Below are 24,193 nucleotides of genomic sequence, written 5' to 3'. Positions count from 1 at the left end.
AAAATATATCCCTTGTGTTAGCTCTTCAGGTAATTATTAACAAGATAATCCTTGTGTTAACCCACCAGGACACATCCCCGAAGAGAGTGGGAATAGTACGCCCCATTATCAACAATTGACTTGAGAATGGTCCAGGACGGACCGAAACGTCGTCGTCCCTTCACCTTCTAGTGTGTGGTCTGGTCAACATAGCACGCCTCCCAGGGCCGTGTCTGCCAGTACCCAGTATATACAATCAGATACGTTCCCTGTACGCCTGCCTGTACTGGCAGTTAACGAGGCACTACCAGTACCCAGTACGGCTCCCAGGGCCGTGTCTACCAGTACCCAGTACCGTTACTGATACGTTAAAAATAAAGATTGCAGCATTTGTCAAGGTGAGAGGCACTGCCAGTACCCAGTACGTCTCCCTGGGCCGTACTGCCAGTACCCAGTACGCCTCCCAGGGCCATGTCTGCCAGTATCCAGTACGGCTCCCAGGGCCGTACTGCCAGTACCCAGTACCGTTACTGATACGTTAAAAATAAAGATTGCAGCATTTGTCATGGTGAGAGGCAGTGAGGCGGGTCCACAGGTGTTCGGGTGTTCCCCTCTGTACTATGATTGAGAAACCCCAGCGTGAGATAAGATATTCTTGGACTGTGTCCTTGGAACGAAACATTAAACTTACATGCTTGCCATTTTATCTTCCAGATGGATATAAATAAAAAAGTATCTATGTGTCGACAGTTCTAGTTTTGTGATTACACGACGTCACTAGCATTGTATAATTTGTAATATATGCAAAAGAGATTACATTTCCTGTCACTTACGAACGCCTAGCAGGGAACTAATGGTCCGTTAAGACAGGAGTGGGGACGCTCGACTTTAAACACGAGTTAATATATTATAAATATTTGTTCATGTTTTATTGTCAACAGAAATCCTAGATTTTTAGCTGCATTTTGTGCGTTATTTAACAGAAATTGGACAACTTTAAGTATATTTTAAGTTGCCGTCGACTGCAGAAGATAAATGTAGCAATAGCAACAAGCTGGCAACTACTACTATTTTTACATATGCAATCATGCAACATAATAAGATTTTTAAATACAGGTCATTGGAGAGTATATACACAGTAAGTTATATAATTGAAAGGTATATTGATAAGGATTTATGACGCTGCACTTTTGGAGAATAAATTCAAATTTCACCCCCTCCCCATTTTCAGCTTTTACTTGTAATTCTTCGTTAGCTTGTATCCGATATTGATGAAAATAACACAATACATGTGGATTTATTTTCTTAACTCTCTAATATAAAAGACCTAACTAAAGTTATGTTACAAACATAACAGCAAACTTAGCTGTCTACAGTGTTATAGTGGACTGTGTGTATAGTCTGAGTGTTCCCAGCTGGCTCTCTGTAAGGCAGACCCAGCACGGATGGTGCAGCTTCCATTCTACCTCCCGGACACAATAACCACATTACCACTTGGTAATACTAAACATATGTATAATGCAGCTAGCACTGATACTGGTCGACCCTGGGGCACGGGATGGGGGTATTGGTGCCCGTCACTGTGAGGTGTGGGTAGACCCTGGGGTATAGGATGGGGGTATTGGTGCCCGTCACTGTGAGGTGTGGGTAGACCCTGGGGTATAGGATGGGGGTATTGGTGCCCGTCACTGTGAGGTGTGGGTAGGCCCTGGGGTATAGGATGGGGGTATTGGTGCCCATCACTGTGAGGTGTGGGTAGACCCTGGGGTATAGGATGGGGGTATTGGTGCCCATCACTGTGAGGTGTGGGTAGACCCTGGGGTATAGGATGGGGGTATTGGTGCCCATCACTGTGAGGTGTGGGTAGACCCTGGGGTATAGGATGGGGGTATTGGTGCCCATCACTGTGAAGTGTGGGTAGGCCCTGGGGTATAGGATGGGGGTATTGGTGCCCATCACTGTGAGATGTGGGTAGACCCTGTGGTATAGGATGGGGGTATTGGTGCCCATCACTGTGAGGTGTGGGTAGGCCCTGGGGTATAGGATGGGGGTATTGGTGCCCATCACTGTGAGATGTGGGTAGACCCTGGGGTATAGGATGGGGGTATTGGTGCCCATCACTGTGAGATGTGGGTAGACCCTGGGGTATAGGATGGGGGTATTGGTGCCCATCACTGTGAGATGTGGGCAGACCCTGGGGTATAGGATGGGTGTATTGGTGCCCATCACTGTGAGGTGTGGGTAGGCCCTGGGGTATAGGATGGGGGTATTGGTGCCCATCACTGTGAGGTGTGGGTAGGCCCTGGGGTATAGGATGGGAGTATTGGTGCCCATCACTGTGAGGTGTGGGCAGATCCTAGGGTATAGGATGGGTGTATTGGTGCCCATCACTGTGAGATGTGGGTAGACCCTGGGGTATAGGATGGGGGTATTGGTGCCCATCACTGTGAGGTGTGGGTAGGCCCTGGGGTATAGGATGGGGGTATTGGTGCCCATCACTGTGAGATGTGGGTAGACCCTGGGGTATAGGATGGGGGTATTGGTGCCCATCACCTGGAAAACATGTGGACTCAGCAGGTGTGTGGTCTCCCACGGCTCCTCGTGTATATAAGTGGCCCATCAACACCACCCAACACTCTCAACCAGAGCCAGCACTCCTCCTGCAAGGTAACACATCTTCCCTCTACTGCCACACAGTTATGATAGTGTTGGCTGCTTCATGTACTCTCGCAACATATTTCTTTGTTCTGAAGTCGACATATAGAGAAGTTCTGAAAGTATTTAACTGGCGTTGCTTGTTCGAATTACAGTAGAAAGACAATATATTCAAGTAAACAATTTTAATTTCGAGTAACTATTATTGGAGTAGGATGACCTATTATTTGTAACAATATTACCTGTAAGTCATGCACTTGTATCGTCTTTATTATGTGCAGATGAAGGTGGCAGCACTGTTGCTTTGTGGCGTGGCTCTGGCCGCCGCCAGCCCCTCCTGGGACACCTTCAAGGTAATGACAGCATCATCTGGTAATTATTATATGTCTGAACAACACTTGTGCCACGTATCATCTTTACTTAAGAAATAATAACATGCGAGCACATATTTTGATAAAAAAGTTTATATATCGAGACTGGTTCGTCGCTTGAGAGACGTTTGAGAGAACTTTTAACATCTGGCCAGTTTGTGAACGTTCCGCTTTGAGTTGTTAAATAAGAAACAGCTCTACAGGCCTCCTTCTGAAGAACGAAGCATGACAATGAACCTTCGTACAGCTAGATGTATGATTGTTGTGTTATCTTCCTCAGGCTCAGTATGGCCGCAAGTACGTGGACTTGGAGGAGGAGCTGTTCCGTAAGCAGTTGTTCACAGAGAACCAGCAGAAGATCGAAGAGTTCAACAAAAGGTTCGAGAATGGCGAGGTCACCTTCACCGTCAAGATGAACCAGTTTGGTGACATGGTTAGTGTCTCACAGGCTTTCACAACTGTATATCTATAATTTACAAGACAGGAAATAAATCACAATATAAGATTCCTGTCTAAATAAGGGGCAAATATAATTAGTACGCATGAAATATTTTCATCGATGACGGTTGCTAACATTCTTGTGTTTGTGCAGACGACTCAGGAGTTCAACGCCGTGATGAAGGGACTTAAAAAGGGCCCCCAGCCTAAGGCAGCGAATATCTTCCACGCTAACAAAAGCCTTCCCAAGGCTGTTGACGTTGACTGGCGTACCAAGGGGGCCGTCACCCCTGTCAAAGACCAGGGGCAGTGTGGCTCATGCTGGTCCTTCTCCTCGGTATGTTGTCTCTCTCTGGAGTATGTTGTCTGTCTCCAGAGTATGTTGTCTCTCTCTGGAGTATGTTGTCTGTCTCCAGAGTATGTTGTCTGTCTCTGGAGTATGTTGTCTGTCTCTGGAGGATGTTGTCTGTCTCTGGAGTATGTTGTCCGTCTCCTTAGGAAGAGATCCGTTCCAGGAAGATATGGGGTTGATCACGTCTCATGCGTCAAGCAGAAGCTTGTACTACAACCTCACGTTTTGTGGCGTAAGTTATCTTTGAATGCAACATTTTGTTTTCCTTTTAAATGCATTTTTGTTTTTTTCTAGAGTGTTGTTTACCTTTGGGATAAATGAGATTCCTTTGGAGTAAGTTTTCCTTCCGAAATTAAATATAATTTTCCTGTAGAATATAATGCAATGCTGTGGAATAATTTGATAGTTGCTTTTAAATAACAACGAAAAGCGAGTCATGTTAAGTGATATTTCGTACATGTAGTAAACATGTTAACGTACCACAAGAGCGACCGAGCATAAAAAGTTGAGGATTAAGTTTGATGTATAAACAAACATGCTTTTTCGTTTATTTCTGAACAATTCCTGAATTTTCCTGATCGTGTCTAGCGACCTTCACCACGACAGGAAGACTCTGGACTTGTTATCCTAATGGAAGAACACGTGACGGTCAAAGCCAATGTACATATGTCTTACTTCCACCATTTCCGCCCCCCAGACCGGCGCCTTAGAGGGCCAGCACTTCCTGGCGACTGGCAACCTGGTGAGTCTCTCCGAGCAGAACCTTGTTGACTGCACCGTCTCCTATGGCAACGCTGGCTGCGATGGTGGCTGGATGAACACCGCGTTCGCATACATCAGGGACAATGGTGGCATCAACACTGAGGCTACCTACCCCTACGAGGCAGTCGTAAGTCAACCAACCTTGAGGTGCTTCCGGGGCTTAGCGTCCCCGCGGCCCGGACCAACAGCACGCTTGCATATTCTTCTGTAGGTTTCTTGATCAACACGCAAGACCATTTCACGAATAATATTTTAAATTGATGCTTTTCATACTTCGAGCGTCTGTGACTTCAATATATGATATGCACTGACGGAAGTAATGCTCCTGGTCCTTCCAGGATGGACGCTGCCGCTTCAACTCCAACGACATCGCCGCCACAGTGACTGGTTATGTGGACATCGACTATTACAACGAGGACGCCCTCCAGCAGGCAGTCCAGAGTGTAGGCCCCATCGCTGTGGCCATTGACGCCTCAAACTGGTCCTTCCAGTTCTATGAGAGTGGTGAGCATCTACACAGACAGACAGACAGACACACACACACACACACACACACACACACACACACACACACACACACACACACACACACACACACACACACACACACACATACACACACACACACACACACACACACACACACACACACACACACACACACACATACACGTGAAGTTAAAAAGTTAAAGGTGGACGTTAAGACAGTTGTCTTGAAGACGCTGCCCTGACAGAAAAGTGTCTCAGTGTGTTACAGTTCAAGCATAATGAAGAGTGTGTGTAACTTGGCGAGTGACATAACTAATATTTTTATGACAGGTGTGTACTACGAAGCAGCTTGCTCACAAACCTACCTTGACCACGCTGTGCTGGTGGTGGGCTACGGCTCAGAGGGCGGCCAGGACTACTGGATCGTCAAGAACTCCTGGAACACCGGCTGGGGCTCCAGCGGTTACATCAACATGGCTCGTAACAAGGGCAACAACTGTGGTATCGCCACCCAAGCTTCCTACCCCACTGTCTAGACGTCAAGGCACTCCACACTGCTTCCTACCCAACTATCTAGAAGTCGAGGCATTCCACACTGCTTCCTACCCAACTATCTAGACTTCGAGGCACTCCACACTGCTTCCTACCCAACTATCTAGAAGTCGAGGCATTCCACACTGCTTCTTACCCAACTATCTAGAAGTCGAGGCATTCCACACTGCTTCCTACCCAACTATCTAGAAGTCGAGGCATTCCACACTGCTTCTTACCCAACTATCTAGAAGTCGAGGCATTCCACACTGCTTCCTACCCAACTATCTAGAAGTCGAGGCATTCCACACTGCTTCTTACCCAACTATCTAGAAGTCGAGGCATTCCACACTGCTTCCTACCCAACTATCTAGAAGTCGAGGCATTCCACACTGCTTCCTACCCAACTATCTAGAAGTCGAGGCATTCCACACTGCTTCCTACCCAACTATCTAGAAGTCGAGGCACTCCACACTGCTTCCTACCCGACTGTCTAGACCTCGAGGCACTCCACACTGCCTAAACAACACCACGAAGCAGCTGGCAGGGCTCCTCACAGGTATCAGACGCACCAACCTCACACCTACAACACCTGCACCTGTGTAACTCTCTGGTGTTCGTACCTGTGTAATAATAAAAATAATTCAGAATTGTTGCATATTATTCAACCAAACCTTACTTAAAATACTATTAAAATTATGTAATGAAACCTTTGATTCCACTAATATCTATAAGAAAGAGAATGTCACATTGTTTGTCTGTTTGTCAAGAATAGGGGCAACGTGCTGGGGAATAGCATCGTCAAATTTTTCATGGTTATTTATGAAAGGTATGTGACCAACATGGGTAGGTCGGGGTCAGTCTCACTGATCCTGTTAAAGGGGTTCAGCTTTTATTGCAACCCCTCCCCCCTTTTCAAAGAGGATGGGATGTAACTGACCAAGTTCCTACAATTTACTATCAGGGTCAGGGCCCCATAGGGTAAGGTTTCGGTGCCCAAGCTGAACCAGCACTATCATCTTTCTGAAGAACAGTTTAAAGTTATGCTGAAAAAGCACTGAGTTAAGAGTCATTTGTTTATTGAGACACGAAATGCATCGTAAGACTGCGGGACCTATCGCCTTAAGAAGAGGAATTCCTCCATGCCACAGGTGGCAAATAGAATATAAGAACTAAGGCATAAACCATAAACTCTCATAATTTTGGATCAATATTTCAAAAGAATATCCATTCTTAAGTCGTATATGTGTTTTGCCCTTGTTTCTTTTTGAGATTACATGCAAGAATACATACAAAAACACGTGATTCAGTTATGCTGAAGGAAATACATTATCAATACTGTATTATACTCCATAATATATTGGTAAGGTGAAATCTCTAGGAAGAAATTCGGTCTGCTCCATCATCATCTATTCTATCATACCACGTCTATATATTCAAGTACTGCAGTCACAGGAACAACAACAACAACTCCTTTCCAGACGTCTAGACAATACCACCAGTCTACCTACCCCACGGCCCGTCACCCTCCTCGCACCTGGCGACGCCTTGGAAGCACACACCATCTCAAACAAGCAGTTAACGAGCCGGTTCATAGGTTAAGAAGCTAGCAGCGCCACCTGCACAGCCATCGTCGTGTATATATTGCCCGAAACGCTGTGCATACTAGTGGCTTTACAAGAATGTAAATACTGTACTATCCAATGTATTCTCACAAACCCAATGTACCTTCTTGTATATATATAAATAAATAAATAAATAAATAAATAAATAAATAAATAAATAAATATATAGGGTTACCTAGCTCACTACGATTCAGATTACTCCTGAGTGCTCTACTGAGTAGACCTGTTGACATATCTTGGTATGGTAACAGAGTTATTCAGTCTGGCTCACAGTATTCCCGCACCATATTTTATTAGCACATTAACGTAACGTAATTTTTATTGTTCATCTTGTTTGTTTTGCACACTTTGTATTAGAGCCAAGCCTGGATATTATTTTATGTTTTGTAATTTGACTTCAGTTTTTTTAAAGTAAAGTATTTTTAAATGTTTTTTTCCCTCTGTCTTATCCTACAGTTACCTCATAGTGAAGACAACTTGCAGTTTAACTTTATTTTCCTTTTTTTTATGTGATTGGCATTCCATCTGTCTAGAGAGACTGCAATACCACCTATTTTTCTCGTCACATAAATTGGGGGCCTGTCCAGGATCCTCGCTCAGGTAATGCTTCTAACCCTTCACTTAAAGTTGTGGTAACTGTACTTGGCACTCGTCATTTTCTCATCACAATATATTATATTAGTATTGATATATTACATTATATCAATACTCCACATTATCAAGGAAATACAACTTTTCTTGATAATGTGTTGAAAACAAAAAAAAGGTTCGGAATTTTCGTTTCATTTTCCTATTGGATACTTGCGCTTATGATTACATGTGTGTGTGTAAAGTTAGCATGTTCACTCTGACATGGATAACAGAGAGACGGGCACTCAAGAGTGCAGCTGCCACTGTTTATCACTCTCGCCGTGTGAACCACACTGGTCCCAGATAACAAGCTCACGAGTAACACTCAACTGCTCAGTTTTAAAACAATGCTTTTTATTTGGCATATTTAATTATATTCCATAAATTCATGTCAAAAGCTGTAAATTAGCTTACCTGTTATCATGTTTTATATTACATATCAGGTATTTTCATACTAGGGGAAAGGAAACAGGGGCGTGGGAGTATGATATTACTGAATTGTCCCTGGGTTAAGACTGAGTAATTTGTTTCATTGTCACAGTTGTTGGGCGGCCCATATCAAACTGGAATAGTTCTCGTGTAAAACTCTTCATAAGATTTGTTAAACTAAATTATCTAAAAATGTATCCAGAATGTCCCATTCATTACTAGTAATCATATTACATGATTTTGCTATTTGTTTTATAGCAGTCTATCAAATTATTATCGAAAGCTCTTTCATTTGATGACCAGAGAAAAACCTTTGAAATGAAGTCATGCAGTTTTTACATACATGAAATTGAAATATATATTCTTTGACATTATTTCTGTATCCAAAGTAGTAATGAATAAATGGCAGTGTTACTTGACTTCCTACATATGCCGAATTCAAGATAATTATTTGTGGCGTTTGTGACGACAACGACATCTATGATTCACGTTCCGAGTTAAGCACAGTTTCCCCTCCGATTAATAATGTTTCCCTTCTTCGAGTCTGCTGTTCTGAGAGCTGTTACTGTGGTGACTGGTAACAGAAAGCAGAGAGAGTGAAGCAGATACACAGCCCGTCCTCCAAACAAAGATCCAAAAGTGATTCCATGCTCCCGCCAAACCCCCTGTTTATGAATGAAAAACGGTTTACACACGATACAACTCATTTCGTTCGAACACTTCCGGAACAAATGCTTCACTGGCGAATTTTGTTCGAACCACAAGGCTATAAATGCTTCACCCACGTACTACAAATACAAATAATCACCAACAGAACCCAACCACCTAACCTAACCTATGCCTATATATGCACAATATGCTAATATGTCATAATATTAATTTATATTTGAGAAAATTCTTATTTTGAATAAACAGCATGTTAAAATTTATGAATGCGTTTGTGGGGGCGACCGCTGGTTGTAACGGACTTGAGTCGAGGACGGGTTTTTATTTATTTATTTACATACAAGAGAGTACATTGGGTTTGTGAGAATACATAGCATAGTATGTACAATATTGTAAAGCCACTAGTACGCGCATCGTTTCGGACAGGTCCTTAATCTAACTAGGGGTTGAGATACAATACCCCTCTACACGTCCAGAAGAAAAAAACACTACCACTTCACTCACTACCAGTGACCATAGGACACATTCCCTCCCTTCACACCATATAGCAACTGCATGCTTACCCTACCTATACATACACTGCAAAGGTAATACATTTCCTCCCATCAGATAAAATCAGGTAAAGAGTATGGGACGCACAATAAACCCAACGTCCACATCATTAGCTATGCTGATGATATAATGATACACACAACTGGGTATGCTAACACGCAGAACACTCTTAACTCTGTATTAGACTCATGTTAGGACCTAGGTTTAATTATCTCAGCAGAGAAAACAAAGATACACAATCGGCGCCCACCCAGGCAGGGAGGAGCTGTTCGCAAGATGCAACTGTCTGATGGCTCCCAGCTTGACTATGTAAACAGATTCAAATACCTTGGCCTTGAGGTGCCAGTGTATGGTCCTGTTGTATTCAGACTCTGTCGTCAGTATAAAGAGAGGCTCCGAGCTCTCAAGGCTGTTGCAGGTTATCACTCAGGCTATGGTGCCAATGTCAGGATTGTCAAAATGATGTACTTTGCATACATCAGATCTTTAGTGGATTATGCTGCACCTCTGCTTGTTTTGATGCCTGAAAGAAAGCTTGGAGGGCTTGAAAAATTGCAGAACGAAGCCTTGAGGATAATCCTTGGGTGCCCTCGTACCACAAAGATACTTAATATGAGAAAGGAACTTAATATTCCGAGCGTTGTTGATCGTGTTACTGAAATTAACTGTCAAATTGGTATAAAAATGCTTAGGCTAACTCATCCTAATCCTTGCACTGAAGCCCTCCAGAATTTCTTTATTGAAGATCAGCATTGTTCCAAATGGATAACAAAAACTGGAACTCAACTCAGAATGTATGGGGTTCATGATTTGTACCAAGAGAAACAACAACGGCACTTTCCTGCACCGTGGGAGGTTACACCCTTTCCAGTTTTAATCCCTCCCTTTTCACCCAAGAAGCAAATTAGAGATCAGCCCAAGCTTCGTCTTGAGGCAAAGCTCAACGCCTTAAGCCATATTGATGCTCTGTCCACAGAGCAGAATGAATTTCTCTCTCTCAAATCATATACACTGATGGTTCCCTACACCGCACCACGGGTGCAGCTGGAAGTGCAGTTGTCCTGACAATGGGCGATGGCTTGTACTTTGAGTGGGGAGTCCATATAAACAAATGGGCCTCTACCCTTCAGACCGAACTATTTGCCTTGATCCTTGCACTGAAATGTGTACAAGTCTCCAAACTTGATACATTAACTGTAAGTGACTCCTTATCATCCTTAAATGCTCTTAACTCTTTAAGACATAACTGTAACATGCTCGTGCCCGAAGCTAGACACAAATACAACAAAATTATTAAGGATGGTAACAGAGTCCATTTCATGTGGTCTCCATCTCATGTTGGCCTCCGAATGCATGATAGAGCTGATAAGTTAGCCAAAGAATCTGCCTTTAAAGGAGCCGTTGAGTGTAACCTTGGATTGTCAATGAGCAATCTGAGAGCAGCAGTACACCGAGAACTTCAACAAGATCTTGTAGATCTGAGGCAAAGTGAAACTGACATCAGTAATTCCATCTATCATCATACTATCATGCAAGAGGAGCTACACATCTATGGATCATCCAATAAAATCAGCAGACTTCTAGATGTTACTACTGCTCGGCTTAGACTCGGTTACAAGTATCTCTGGGAATTCTCATTATCTGCTGATGTAGACCTGACCAAATGTAAACTGTGTCAACAAAGTTATTCGCACACCCTCCGTCACTATGTGATGGAGTGCGAAAAGATACGTGAATTTAGAGACAATTCTATAACCAATGTTCCAGCGATGTGTAAATATTTAATTCAAAATGATCTGCTACCAGAAATTTTAGCCAAATATCCCCAGTTTGCTAACTGTAGGTAGTAAATGAGTGATTATAACCTATCCACCTCTGCCCACTGGATGGGGGGCGGTGTGCAGGACAAACATATAAATTGTGATACTAGGCTCTCCACATATGTCAGTGGCTTAATTTAGAACCTGTACTTGAGGTCGATCTCGAACCCATTGTTGATGTGAAGACTTATATTGAATTTTGTAACTAGCTCATCAAGATTGTAACTTGCTTAGCTAAATGAATTGTGGGGTTCAGTCCCTGAGCCCATTATGTGCCTCTGTAACCCTTTCCACTACCGTCCACAAGATGGGTATGGGGTGCATAACAAATGAACTAAACTAAAAAAAAAACAATAAACTACCAGTCACAGGATGAATATAAGGTCTGGACAATTAACTATCTATCATAATATTATAAATAATGTATGTATATAGTAAGGTGTATAAGAATATTTGTGTTAGGCAGTTTTTATTCTTAATTTAACCTACGACATGTAATAGTTCGGTGTTGCCCGTGCATGTGTAAAGTCTTGGAGAGAATTGTTCTCAATCGTGTCATGTTTCAGGTCAAAGAAAAACTGGCCCCAAACCTATATGGGTTCATGCCCAAGTGTAGCACACAAACATGCTTTGCTGAATACTTTGTAAACTCCCAGGATGGGACACAGGCAGCCTTTATTGACCTAAAGTCAGCTTTCGATGTAGCGAATGGCGAAATAATATTAGAGCAACTTGCTGAATTTGGAATCAAAGGTAATCTTCTGAGTTGGATAAAGAGCTACCTATCCAACAGGCGTGCTAGTGTCCTATTTAAAGGAGTTAAAAGTACAAGAACAGATGCATTCGAACTAGGCACACCTCAAGGCGGTGTCCTAAGCCCTATGCTCTTCAATATACTTATGCACAAACTTATCCATGACATACCTGTACAACCTACGGAAACAGTTATATGTTATGCTGATGATATTTGTATTATGGCACACAGTAAACCAAGGCTACAAATGTTACTTGATGCATTCTCCAAGAAAGTAGTAGAATGTGGCCTCATAATCTCTGTTGATAAAACAAGGGTTCTTATTCCCCATTCTCTTCATGCTAACTATACTATTAATGGAGTGCCCGTGGAGACTTGTGAGTCTTATAAATATCTTGGAGTCGAGGTTAATGATACAAATCTCATCAGCAACCTGCGTAAAAAACTTGTTGAGCGTCTTAAACCTCTCAGAACTCTTGTTGGCAAAGGATTTGGCATTAACATAAAATATGCTCGTAGTTTTTATATTGCCTTTATACGATCTGTTGTTGATTATTATGCCTTGCATCTTCTTAATTTTTCTCCTAAACAATTACAAGGCCTAGATGTAGTACAGAATGATGCCATGCGCATCATCCTGGGTTGTCCTAGAACTGTCAGAATTGTTAACATGAGAAAGGAACTAAACTTACCTTCCATTTACGAAAGAATAGTTCTACTTAGTACTATGTTTTGTGCCAAAACTTTGAAAAATAATGGTCCCCCCAGCTCTATTCAAATTAAATTGAGATCCATTCTAAACAATTCTGACTGTTCCCTCAATCCGCCGCAAAAAGCTCCCTACAGTGTGTGGCTCAGTTGTTGTGTCTATAATCTTCAGAAACTGAATGTATCTCTTAACCCTGATAAAACTGTTCACTATATTCCCCCTTGGAAAGATGTGGAGGTCTCTCTGCATTATACTCCCATCAGTGTAAAACAAATGTATAACACTGACATTTTGAGATGTATAACATTAGAAGCTATTGACAGTCATCTTCAAATTCTCAAACCGACTGAATCCTATGCCTTTACTGATGGCTCTGTGCAGTTAGGCACTGGTAGAACAGGTTGTGCATGTGCAGTGTATAAAGGGAATGAAATGATCATGACTAGTACACAGAGATTGAACAACTGGGCAAGCACGACACAGACCGAGCTATTGGGTATTTATCTAGCCACTGAATACCTTAAGCTCAATGGTGGTGGAGTTATTTTCTGTGACTCTAAAAGTGCTCTGCAGTCCTTAAATAACCCATCACAATGTATGTCGGAAGTAGCTTGTAATATTAAATGGAATGTAATTTTTGCCAATGATAATAATTCTTGTATAAAATTTGTGTGGATCCCATCCCATGTTGGAGTTGAAAAACATGACTTTGTAGATCAATTGGCCAATGAGGCTTGCAGGAAAGAAAACATTGATTATGATTTTGGACTATCTAATGCAGTTATTAGAAACATACAAATTAAAGAAATTAATTCAGATTTAGAAGAACTAAGAAATGCACAGAGACCTGAAAGCTGCAGTATTAAAAGTTATGACAAGTTCTGTAATAATAGGTATTTGTATGGTCAGCACAGTAACCGGACCAGGCAATGTGATGTAGTAATCGCGCGAATTCGCCTTGGCTATAGACACATCTGGCAGGTTAGTGAGGCTGAGCCACTACCAGAATATTCAGATTGTAAACTCTGTGATAAACCTTTAATGCATTCACTAGAACACTATATTGATGAATGTGAAACCGTAAAGGACTTTAGACCTCCTGGCCTATTGTACCACCAACTGTGTAACTATTTTATTGACTCAGGTGTTCTGGACGACATCCTAACAATTTACCCAAAATTTGCTTGTCCATTTTAAAGAATGAAGAACAATTTCTACTTATATTCTAAGCTGTATCACTTATGAACCCATCCCTGCACTTGTGTGGCAGTGCACAATAGAAAGTTGTTTTCACATATCCACACATTAAAACATTGATTGTAACCGTGATATATATGTGCTTCAGCCTACAGTTTAGGCCTATTGTCTTATGTATGACCCTCTGTCCTGCGTGACAGTGAATACTAGCATTAACCTCAATTTAATAAGACTATCAAAATCCTCAGATTAGGCAAAATTGTAATTAATTTTGTCAATAAAGATGTTAATAATAATAATAAAGTGACTTTAGGTATTGTATGTACTAGCTCTGTCTATAAATCCAATATCATGTTTGTAACTCATCATGTATGTATGTATGTACTTTTACCTGAATAAAAAAGTTTAATAATTGATTAAAGAAAATATAACTTAGTTAACACTCCTTAACCATAGAAAACCAGAACCCTGCACCACCTACACAAGTGACCACTTCACATCACAACAACATTGTCGTGCTCGTGGAACCTCCAGCGCGAGCATTTCCCGTCACATAATGCCCATGTTCACTTTACAGTAAAAGGTACTCCAGGAGTTAGTCGGATTGTTGTGGGGCTGCATCCTGGAAGGGGGGAGGGGTCAGTAATGCGACATTTGGGGTGGGGGGCTTTGATATATGCCTTACATGTAAGGTCACTGGAAGACGTTTTTCCCCATTTGGGCGGTCCGTCTAATTACCGCAAGCTATCACAAGCTACACAAACTTCACAAAGTTTCCTGGCAATACGTTAGTAATGAATAAATATGATAGGTTAGGTTGACCTAACGTAACCTAACCTAACCGACGCTTGGATCGTCTACTTGATTTGGCGTCACCAGCTCTTTATTTTCGTCTAATTTCTTTATAAAAAGATACTTTTTCAGATTAAAATTATGTTTTTTCGTGTTGTACATTCAGCACCAACATTATAATGAGTAAATATATCATTTATTCATTACTAACGTATTGCCAGGAAGCTTAGTGAAGCTTGTGTAGCTTGTGGTAGCTTGCGGTAATTAGACGGACCGCATTTGGGTATGAGTTTAGGAGAGGCTGTATTTTTGCCTTGACTATTGCAGCCCAGTGTTCTCTGTGGGGAATGGGAGCCAGTGCTTGCATCCCTGAGGGACTCCTAGGGCTCTCCAAACATCTACCTATCAGTGTGTTATTTGCTGCAAGATATACATAAAGTATATTACTGAAGAAGGATGTATTAGCATAGGTTATGCAGTGTTAGGCTCAGTTGGGTTTGGTTGCTGTGGGCTGGGTTAAATGAGGTTGGGTAAAGTAAAATTGGGCATTACAGTAATAATAATAATTAATAATAATTAATTTTGTTAGGACAGGCAGCCTGTCCCAGCCACAGGGGCCCGTATCTCTTCTTCTCAAATTCATAGTTACATTTTGGTTTATATCTAGTGAATAAGAAAATATTTTAATATTAACTTTAAATGTAATATTATTACAGAATATAATTTTTCCATGTTTCAGTTAATAATAACAAAGTAAAGTATATTCCTTTATTTCAGTTTGATGGTTCAGTAACTGAAATTTGCTATCATTAAAAGGCTTATTTAAATTTCAGAAAATGGGCTTGAAATTAGATGCAGATTCCTATATTCCATGTGTGAGATGTAATGTTTGGGTGCCAAATTATGCCAAGGAAATACATGCAACAGAATGCCACGAATTAAACCTTTCATCATTTTCTCATCCTTATATTGCCGGTAAGTTAATGTCTCATTTAGATATGACAGAAAAAATAACTAAAACTGGCTAATATGAATGTACAGTACAGTATCTCTCTTATGCATCAATATTGCTATAAAACTCTTTTACTGTATCTATGTCAATGAGGAATATATAATATGAAACGATTATAGTATATATGCTTGGATGTGAGTGAATGTGCGTGCATGTATGCTTGTTGCATTTTACAGCATTATTTTTTTGTACACATCATAGCTACAGTTTATATGCATTATATGCTGCCCGAAATGCTGCGGGTACTAGTGGCTTTACAAGATTGTAATTACTATACTATGTATCCTCACAATCCCAATGTACCTTCTTGTATATATATAAATATAATAAAATAAAATAAAAATTATACATGATTTTTGTTTAAGGGTCTTCAATGTTTGTCCAAGCTCTGACAGTGGGAACAGCTCAAACATTACTAAATGAGAGCAGTATTAAAAGCAATGAAGCAAAGGAAGCAGAAGGCATGAAGAAAAAGAAGAAAGGTACAGAGAAATCTAAAGATGAGAGATTTGGAAACAAAGACAAACAAAATTCTAAAGAAAGTTCTGTGGTTGGACAGTTGTATAAAAGTCAGTTGGAAGAGCCAGGTTGGTACCTTTCTTGTTAACAACATAGTGACATTACTGAAATGAAACTTGGGTCTGATTTTGTATACTGTAAATTCAAGTAAATTTGAGGATATGAAAAAGGAACTTAGGAAGGCCACTCCATCATCAATTTTAAAAACTTATCTAAGTCGTCTAGTAGTGATTTTATATTCCTGTGAATTTAATTCCAATCCTATTTTTGTTTTGTCTGCAAATTTGCAAATATTGCTGCTGTTCAGTCCTATGTGTATATCATTTACTACTATATATGTACAGTGAACAACAAAGTACTGAGGCATTTGACTTACAACAGTTTCCCACTCAGACTTAACTTCATTTATGCTAACACTGCTTTCTTTGAAATAACCTTACCCTAAACCAATTTTGGATAATCCTCCTCCCAAATGTCTGACTTTAAATGAGTTATGAAGCACAATATCAAAAGATTTACTTTAAGTCAAGGTATAGAATCTTTTCTACTTAACTGCTCTTTGAAATAAGTACAGTACACTGTAAAAGGAGAGTAAATTTTTTAAACATGAGTGGCCCTAGTGTAAAATTATATTGTTAATTCTTTATTACTCGTATGTTTTTCAAGATGCAAACAAATAGCTTGCAGTTATTGATATAAGCAATTTTCCCACAATAGATGTTAAATTAATTGGATGGTTATTTGTACACAAATGATCTTTCTCCTTAAAAATCGGAACATTTTGTAGCCTTCTCTCAAACACTTTGACCTTCAACTTTCTTCTACACACAGTATCACACTTGCTTAAAATCTGTTGCAATTCCTTCACTCTCTCTCAGTAAATGACACCACATCATCTGCATACTCGTATAAAAAACAACATTTAAATTTATCCCTATTACAATCCACTTGTGTTGCAAGTGATCTGGATTACCTCCCAAACTAACTCACCCATATACATGTATATTAAAAAAGCCAGGGAGACATATCATAACCCTGTCTTATGCCTACCCTTAGCACTAAAACCCTGTCCTAATTTTCGTTCAGCTCTCACAGATGTTCTGTTATTCACATACAAGGTTTTTACAGCTGTTAATAAGCTCCCTTTGTGTCCGTAAAGTTTTAAAACCTCCCCCAATGTTTCACAATGTACCCAATTGTTAAGTTTTTCTGAATCCATATAGTCAATATACAACTTTCTCTCCTTTGCTAGAAACTTTTTAAAAAACATTCTCGTGGAAAAAATCTTATCTGTACAGCCCCTTCTTTTCCTAAACCCCACTGTTTCTTCCCTATCTTACGTTGTCTCTCACTTTCTCAATTCGCACCCTTAAATACACTTATCCTGGGATGCTAAGTAAACTAATCCCTCGACAATTTACACAACCTTGTCCATTTTTCTTTATATACAAGTGCAGTACTACAGTGGTCTTTGTCCAATCACCAGGCACCTCACCCTCCTGCCACTGTCTGACATACATTTAACATGTTCACTATCACCTCACATCCCATCCATAAACAGAATTTAGACTAGAATTTGTTCACATTAAGGGGTAATTCACTCTGAGTTTTGACACTGCAGCTGATATTTATAGTGGGGGGGAGGAATGCAATTTATTATTATTTTTTTGTTTTTTTGCTTCAAAAGTCTTGTGTGTCATGATTTATACTGGAATGCAAGACTGGGATACATTCCTGAATTATCCTAGTGCAGTCAAGCCATATATAATTGTACAAAAATTTCAATGACCTATCAAAATAAACTTTCAAACTTAAATGATAGTTACCAAATTAATACTTTTCTTTTCAGAATGGCTTAAGAAGATCTTTAGTAACCTTCATTATCGAATAGTTCTAGTAAATGAAAGAGACTTAATTCGCTGTGATATTTCTGCATATAGTCCAGTGGAAGTGGAGCATGCTAACACCTCTTGTGCATTCCTTGCGATCCCGGATGAAAGTGTGCGAATTGGACACATTGCATTACACCAGAGAAGTAAGACCTACTGGTAGTTTGGATATTATACAACTCTTCTAAGAATATTTTAAGCCTGTTTTTTTTTTTCAAGTATCCAGTTTAATAGTATAGTACAACTTTGAGCTCTTCCACTCAGATGCTCACTAAGGCAAGCTGCTGGTCTCATTGTACTAGATCATGATATAGTAACGTTCTGCACCAGTGCATCAAGGATCTTTTTAATGGCTAGTTCTAGGGAGGCACGGGCATTTAATTGCATGTAATGTTTTATTTTTGGATGATATATTTGCATCATTGGGGTGTAACAACTTTGTTTTCTTTAATTTCCCCTTTCCCCACCTCCCAGTTACCTCGTGTTGTATTTCCCATCACTTCTCTGTTTTTGCTGATCTCAGTCCAAAGAATACTTACTCAGATTATATTTTCAGGTTGTGTGCAGTATTTTCCGGCAGTGACAATGAACACTCTACTTTGGGTTAAGAAAATAAACACTGTTAAGTATGCTGAAGAAGTGCTGTTGACACCCAGCAAAGTCCTATCTGAAAAAGAGCATATTTTTGTGGAACGGCAATTGAAGTTTTTATTATTTGAAAATTTTCCTTTAGGTGCACCATTTACTTTAAACATAGGAAGTAAAATTTATCTGCCATTAAATAGCACAGAGATTTCATTCATCGTTAGTGATTATAAACCATGTAAGAAAACTACAGACAGTACCATGCATGATGAAAATTTAATTAATGAAATGCAAAATTTAAGCATAACCAGCAAGGATGATTATTCATTGAATGAAAGTACCAGAAGTGTTCCTTCTCAACTGCTGACACTGGATAAGTGGGAATGCTCTGAAACATCTTTAGGAGACAGCTCCTTGAGACCTCGCATTGCAGAATCCGATTCAAGTAGTGCTTTACTAACAGTTGATGAGTTTCGGACAGGAGAATTTATGGATGAGAGTGATTTGGGCTCCAGTGTGGTAACATCAACACCAAAGAAATTTATTGGTATTGAAGAGAACTTGCACAGATCACTTCTTACATCAAAAATACATAGTAAAGAAAGATCCATCTCTTGTAAAAATAAGTCTAAAATTAAAGGATGTATTCAATCTCAACAAAGCTGCAACTGGATTAGAATTGCAAAAGAAACTAAGTTTAGAATGCAACAGTTTTGTAAAGTTAGTGATGAGTCTGCTCCTGAAGTTAAGGGGTCGACTCAGAGATATTGCAGGAACATTGCGTATATTTCACTAGTGAAAATAATGCAAGCAAAACTCCAAGATATAAGCTTCAGAGGTAAATAATTTTGTCACTTTTTGTCCATAAAGGTAAATGTGTTTCTGAGCAAGGCTACCCTCGATTACTCCCCAAGGACACTGCTCGCACACTAAGCTTTAGTACATGTATGTCCCACTGTTATGGAGAACATTTAAAATGATCTTGCCACATAGTTGGGGAAGAAAAATAGAGAACAAATAACTTGATCCTCCAAACAAGGAATATCACGTGGAGTCAGCAAAGAGTAGCACAAAGTTCTCAACTTTTGTGATAATTGTAGGCATAGAGAAAGACAATTATCACTGCTAATTACCTAGAGAAGTAGCTGCTACCCGACCACCATGGGACTGCAATCAGGTTGTCACTAGAGTCATAGGAGCCAACAGTCTCTCCTTATTTCCTGGTGACCACCTGCTCTGCACCCAGCTCTGCCAATCTAGTAGAGTTACTTTTTTTCCTTGAGGTAACATTTTTCTTTTTTCTTTCTTACCTTAGTTTCTGTGTATGGGATATTAACTCCATGGTGTGGTACCCAGTCATTTGTGTGTTCTGACTATGGCTCTCTACCGATGATCAAGGGCTGACAGCCCTCTGAGTTATCTTTTATGGCTGTTTGGTATGGCCTTCATTGTGATCTGGCTCCTCTCGTTTGCCTCTGGCCTGAACCATGGTTCTTGGCCTTCTGTTTACAAATGTCATCTCCATCATTGGATGTGTGTCAGCTCTATAGGTGGATGCATGTACTATTTCATGCTGACTTTTCCCCCACTCTCAGGCAGGATGTAAGTGAGGATCAGAGCTGTGTGTAATTCATCACTTCTGGCAAGTTTTACCTTTAGTTGCACATTTTTAGCAAAATCACAATAATGTGATATATTGTATCTGAGAAAATCTTTGGAGCAGGATATGATATGATCGAACCAGCATTCTGGGTCACCCCAGAAGCACACCTTAACCCATGGTCCATGATATGCAACAGTTACACCACCTGAAATCTGCCCAACCTTGCTAGAAATTTGAATGCATTGAGCTGGCACCCAATCCACTTTTTACAAGTACAGTAATGGGGATTTCCACCAAACCCTTCTGTATTTGATGGCAGCATTTGGTCAGAACTCCATTACCTACACCAGAATGTATGCAGGGTACATGTAAAAATTGGATTGGGTACCAGCTCATTGCCTTCAAATTTCTAGTGAGTTCAGGTATACTCCAGTTTGTTTAAACGTTTGCCAGTCATGGTCCATAGGTTAAGGTGTGCATCTGGGGTGACTCAAGACTAACAATAACCACTCAGAAAGTACAGAAGTAGCAAAACAAACCATGAATTGCTGAAACTATTCTAGTTATGAGTACATGTAATTGAATTCCTTGCATGTAAATAGCAGGTTCTCTCTTTAAATCTTGAATACCTACTGCTCTACACATGTTAACAACCTCACTGAATTTTTTTATTATGAGCTGCTGTTATCAGTCATTTTATCTCAATTTGTTGCTTTCAACACAAGAAATTTAGACTAAAAAAAGAAAATTCTTTGCCACAATTTTCCAGTTTCACGGAGAAATTAACTTCAATTCAGATTTATAATAATTTCCATTCTTATGTGGAATATTTAGAAGTGAAAGGACAGACTTTCCATGCCAAGAGTTAGAAATATACCATAATTTACATTTACCTTTCATTTTTTAACTAATTTATTTTTCAGAAAATCCTCTGCTTGGAGGCTGGAATGGTGTGCTTGTGTATGGTCCACCAGGTACTGGAAAGACTCTCATGGTGAACCAGGCAGCAGCCGAGCTGGACATGCATGTAATCACTCTGACATTGGCTGATATAATTAGATCATCAGCAGGTGCAGAAGAATGTGTGTATCACAGGTTTAAATTGGCACGTGAATGGTGAGTCTGTTGAGCATATTTATTAAATGTTCCCTGTATCTCTTCTTTATTAAGTTTTTATTCTTCTTTCAAGCATACAAACTTGTACATATACTCTATTAACCATCATCCAACCACTTAATATAAATTATTGCTCTTCAAAATAGGTTTCAAAAGATAAATAATGTAATACCTTCACAAAAAAATGATGGTACAGTATGTACAATATCACAAGTGGAAATGTTTATCTATAAAATGAGACCACATTCATGTCTTTAGATGGGGGTTTATTGGTCACATGTTCAGTGGTCTTTTGGCTCCACTGTGAGCATCCTTTCCCTCATTCCTTTTCTTTTTTTGGGGGGGGGGCAGATCTCTCTCTCTTGTCAGACTCTGACATCCATGAGTTTGGCAGAGGATTTGGAGGTGTATGTACCAACCCGTCCTCTTAAAAATAACGTCGCTTTTTGCCCGTATGCATGCTATGGCCAAAAATGGATGTACAGTAATTTGAAATGAAATTGGCTCACGAAAGTGATGTACTGTCCCATTTTCTGTTTGAGTCGTCCGGCTTACTCGGAAAGGTTTGGAGAGGAAACTTTCAATTAACGGTTCTAATGACGTTTTGAAACTTTAGGAGAATTTCCTGCTCTCCTAACCTACCAGAGGACCCTTAACACTTTCGCGCACCCCACGCGCCACCCCTCGACAGGGCGATATGGGCCCCAGCGTGTCATGGAAGCGCGCGTCAATTCCGAAAAGTGTATACTCTCTTCAACTTTGTCACCTGAATTTTCGTTCTACGAGATTAAATTTGGTATCATTGTGTTCGCAATAAAATTCTCTACAGCACTAAATGCATATAAACTCCAAAAGTCCGGCTAATTACCCGCAGCAAGCAGAGAAAGTGCGAATGAGTTACCCGGGAGCGCGCAAATGTTTTCACTATTTTCACTCTGGTCACCTCAATTTTCGTCCTAGGTCTTTCATTTTGGTCTCAATGGGTTCGTAATAGAATTCTCTAGAGGAATATTAGCATATAAAATAAAAAACCTGGTCATGCTCCAACCGCCGACGAGTTGAAGACGGGCCACGCGTTAGCCGTGAGTGAGCGCTCAGACGCCTTCCCGCTACACTCCCAATTCCGGCCCACATATGTTTAATATTATTTCCTGGTGGTAATCTCAATTTTCGTGTTACAGTGCTCATTTAGGTATGAAAATGTTCCTAATAGAATTCTTCAGATGGATATGTGCATATAAGGGCCAATTGAAGAACAACATTGCCTGTACAATACGGGAAAGTATGAAAAAAAAAAAATAAATAAATAATAAAAAAATTTGCACTTACCACCTCAATGTTGTGTGTTGAACATGACATGGGTTGAACATTTGTTTTATCCACTCCACCTGCTCCTGGAAAACGTTTCCTGCAGGGTCAACCCATGTTTTGTATAGGTGGAGTGGATGGTGGGAGTTAGTCTCTCATGCTTGTACTTCTCCTGTACACTACTCAGCTTCTGCTTTTCACACCTTTCTTTCGCAATTTTCTTCCTGGAAGGGCCTTGTTCATGATCACTATCCATCGTGGAGTAAGCGTAGATAGTTTCTGAAGCCGCAGTAAGAAATATAGCCACGGAAAATAGCCGAAATGTTCACACGTTTGAGACGCGAGGGGAGGCGACACCGGTCACAACAGTGGAGCGAAAACAATGGGCCGACGGCGTGTGCCGCGCCGCCTGCGGGCCACTAAGCGCAACAAAGAAAATGGGAAGACATCGGCGCGCATTTTAAAACCAGTCCCCAAAAAATCGGATAAAAACCTGATTTTTGGCGAATTTTTAAAGTGGATGACGCAATGCTGCGTCATCCCCGGCATTACCGCCAGTAAACAGATGACGCAATGCTGCGTCATCCCCGAGCGAAAGTGTTAATTTGTTGTTGTGGGTAAAAAAAATCCACTTTTTTTTTTTCAGTTTCAAATTTCGTCCATTTTCAGCCATACGGGTAAAGGGCCAAATTCAGATATGATTTGTAAGAAGACAGGTTGTATGTACAGTATTAAAATCTTTTCAAGTTCTGTACAGAGCTTCAGGTATGGGCATTTTATGTAGAATTTATGAGGCTGTGTGTATGAATTTAGGAGGCTGTGTGTCAGAGACATAATCCTTCTCATAATAAATAGAAAGGCACTTGGATAGCTTAGTAGAAGTTTATTTGGTTAAGGAAATATTATATTTAGGACATATTTCATAATAACCTTGGTAGCTTCCTTTTTTGGAGGAGCTTTCTTTCATATCAGGCTAGCAAATGGTCCAATGTGAGTTAATTGCAGTCAATTCCAGGTTGTGCATGAACACAGTTTTATATTTCTCTGCACAGAGATATTAAGGATTGATCCATTTGTTATTATCTTGCATAGAAGATGTCATTTCTGCTTTCCTTAACAGTACGCAATAAGGTTTGGATCCAAGGTGTTCGTATCTTTTGATTGAGGCGATGCCGTTAGATTTCGCACTAATTGTTTTTTTTCTGAATAATAGCAAGACTAGTTTTTTGTTGGCTGCTTATTGGTACACTGGCTTATATTTTGTTGTCAGGGGCTCCTCGTTCACTGCTCATTTGGTGTTACTTCTCAGCTGTTGAAACCTATGACATTGTCTTGTTTCAAGTCATGTTTGTTGCAGTCAATTCCATTGCCTGGTGAAGTTGATTTGGACACAAGGCTGTCTTGCTTTGT

At 40.3% G+C, this 24,193-nt stretch overlaps 2 protein-coding genes across 2 annotated transcripts in view; both read left to right on the top strand.

Annotated features, from left to right (window-relative positions):
* The first annotated feature begins 2,516 nt into the window (after nt 1-2,516).
* Nucleotides 2,517-6,227, top strand: LOC123763272 (digestive cysteine proteinase 3). The gene is made up of 7 exons (XM_045750387.2): nt 2,517-2,646; nt 2,916-2,987; nt 3,286-3,438; nt 3,598-3,780; nt 4,493-4,684; nt 4,896-5,061; nt 5,377-6,227. The coding sequence occupies exons 1-7, from the start codon at nt 2,542-2,544 to the stop codon at nt 5,580-5,582; spliced, it is 1,077 nt and encodes a 358-aa protein (XP_045606343.1). The 5' UTR covers nt 2,517-2,541; the 3' UTR covers nt 5,583-6,227.
* An 8,191-nt stretch (nt 6,228-14,418) lies between these two features.
* Nucleotides 14,419-24,193, top strand: part of LOC123763271 (ATPase family gene 2 protein homolog A) — a 33,466-nt gene continuing 23,691 nt past the window's right edge. Inside the window, exons 1-6 of the mRNA XM_045750386.2 lie at nt 14,419-14,542; nt 15,585-15,726; nt 16,129-16,350; nt 18,132-18,317; nt 18,728-19,594; nt 21,283-21,475. Coding sequence (XP_045606342.1) covers nt 15,588-15,726; nt 16,129-16,350; nt 18,132-18,317; nt 18,728-19,594; nt 21,283-21,475 — 1,607 coding nt within the window. The 5' untranslated portion in view covers nt 14,419-14,542; nt 15,585-15,587. The remainder of the gene's footprint in view (nt 14,543-15,584; nt 15,727-16,128; nt 16,351-18,131; nt 18,318-18,727; nt 19,595-21,282; nt 21,476-24,193) is intronic.

Source organism: Procambarus clarkii, chromosome 49 (assembly GCF_040958095.1).
Source record: "Procambarus clarkii isolate CNS0578487 chromosome 49, FALCON_Pclarkii_2.0, whole genome shotgun sequence".
Taxonomy (NCBI): domain Eukaryota; kingdom Metazoa; phylum Arthropoda; class Malacostraca; order Decapoda; family Cambaridae; genus Procambarus; species Procambarus clarkii.
Note: the sequence above shows the minus strand (reverse complement) of the source record. Positions and strands in the feature narration are given on the sequence as shown.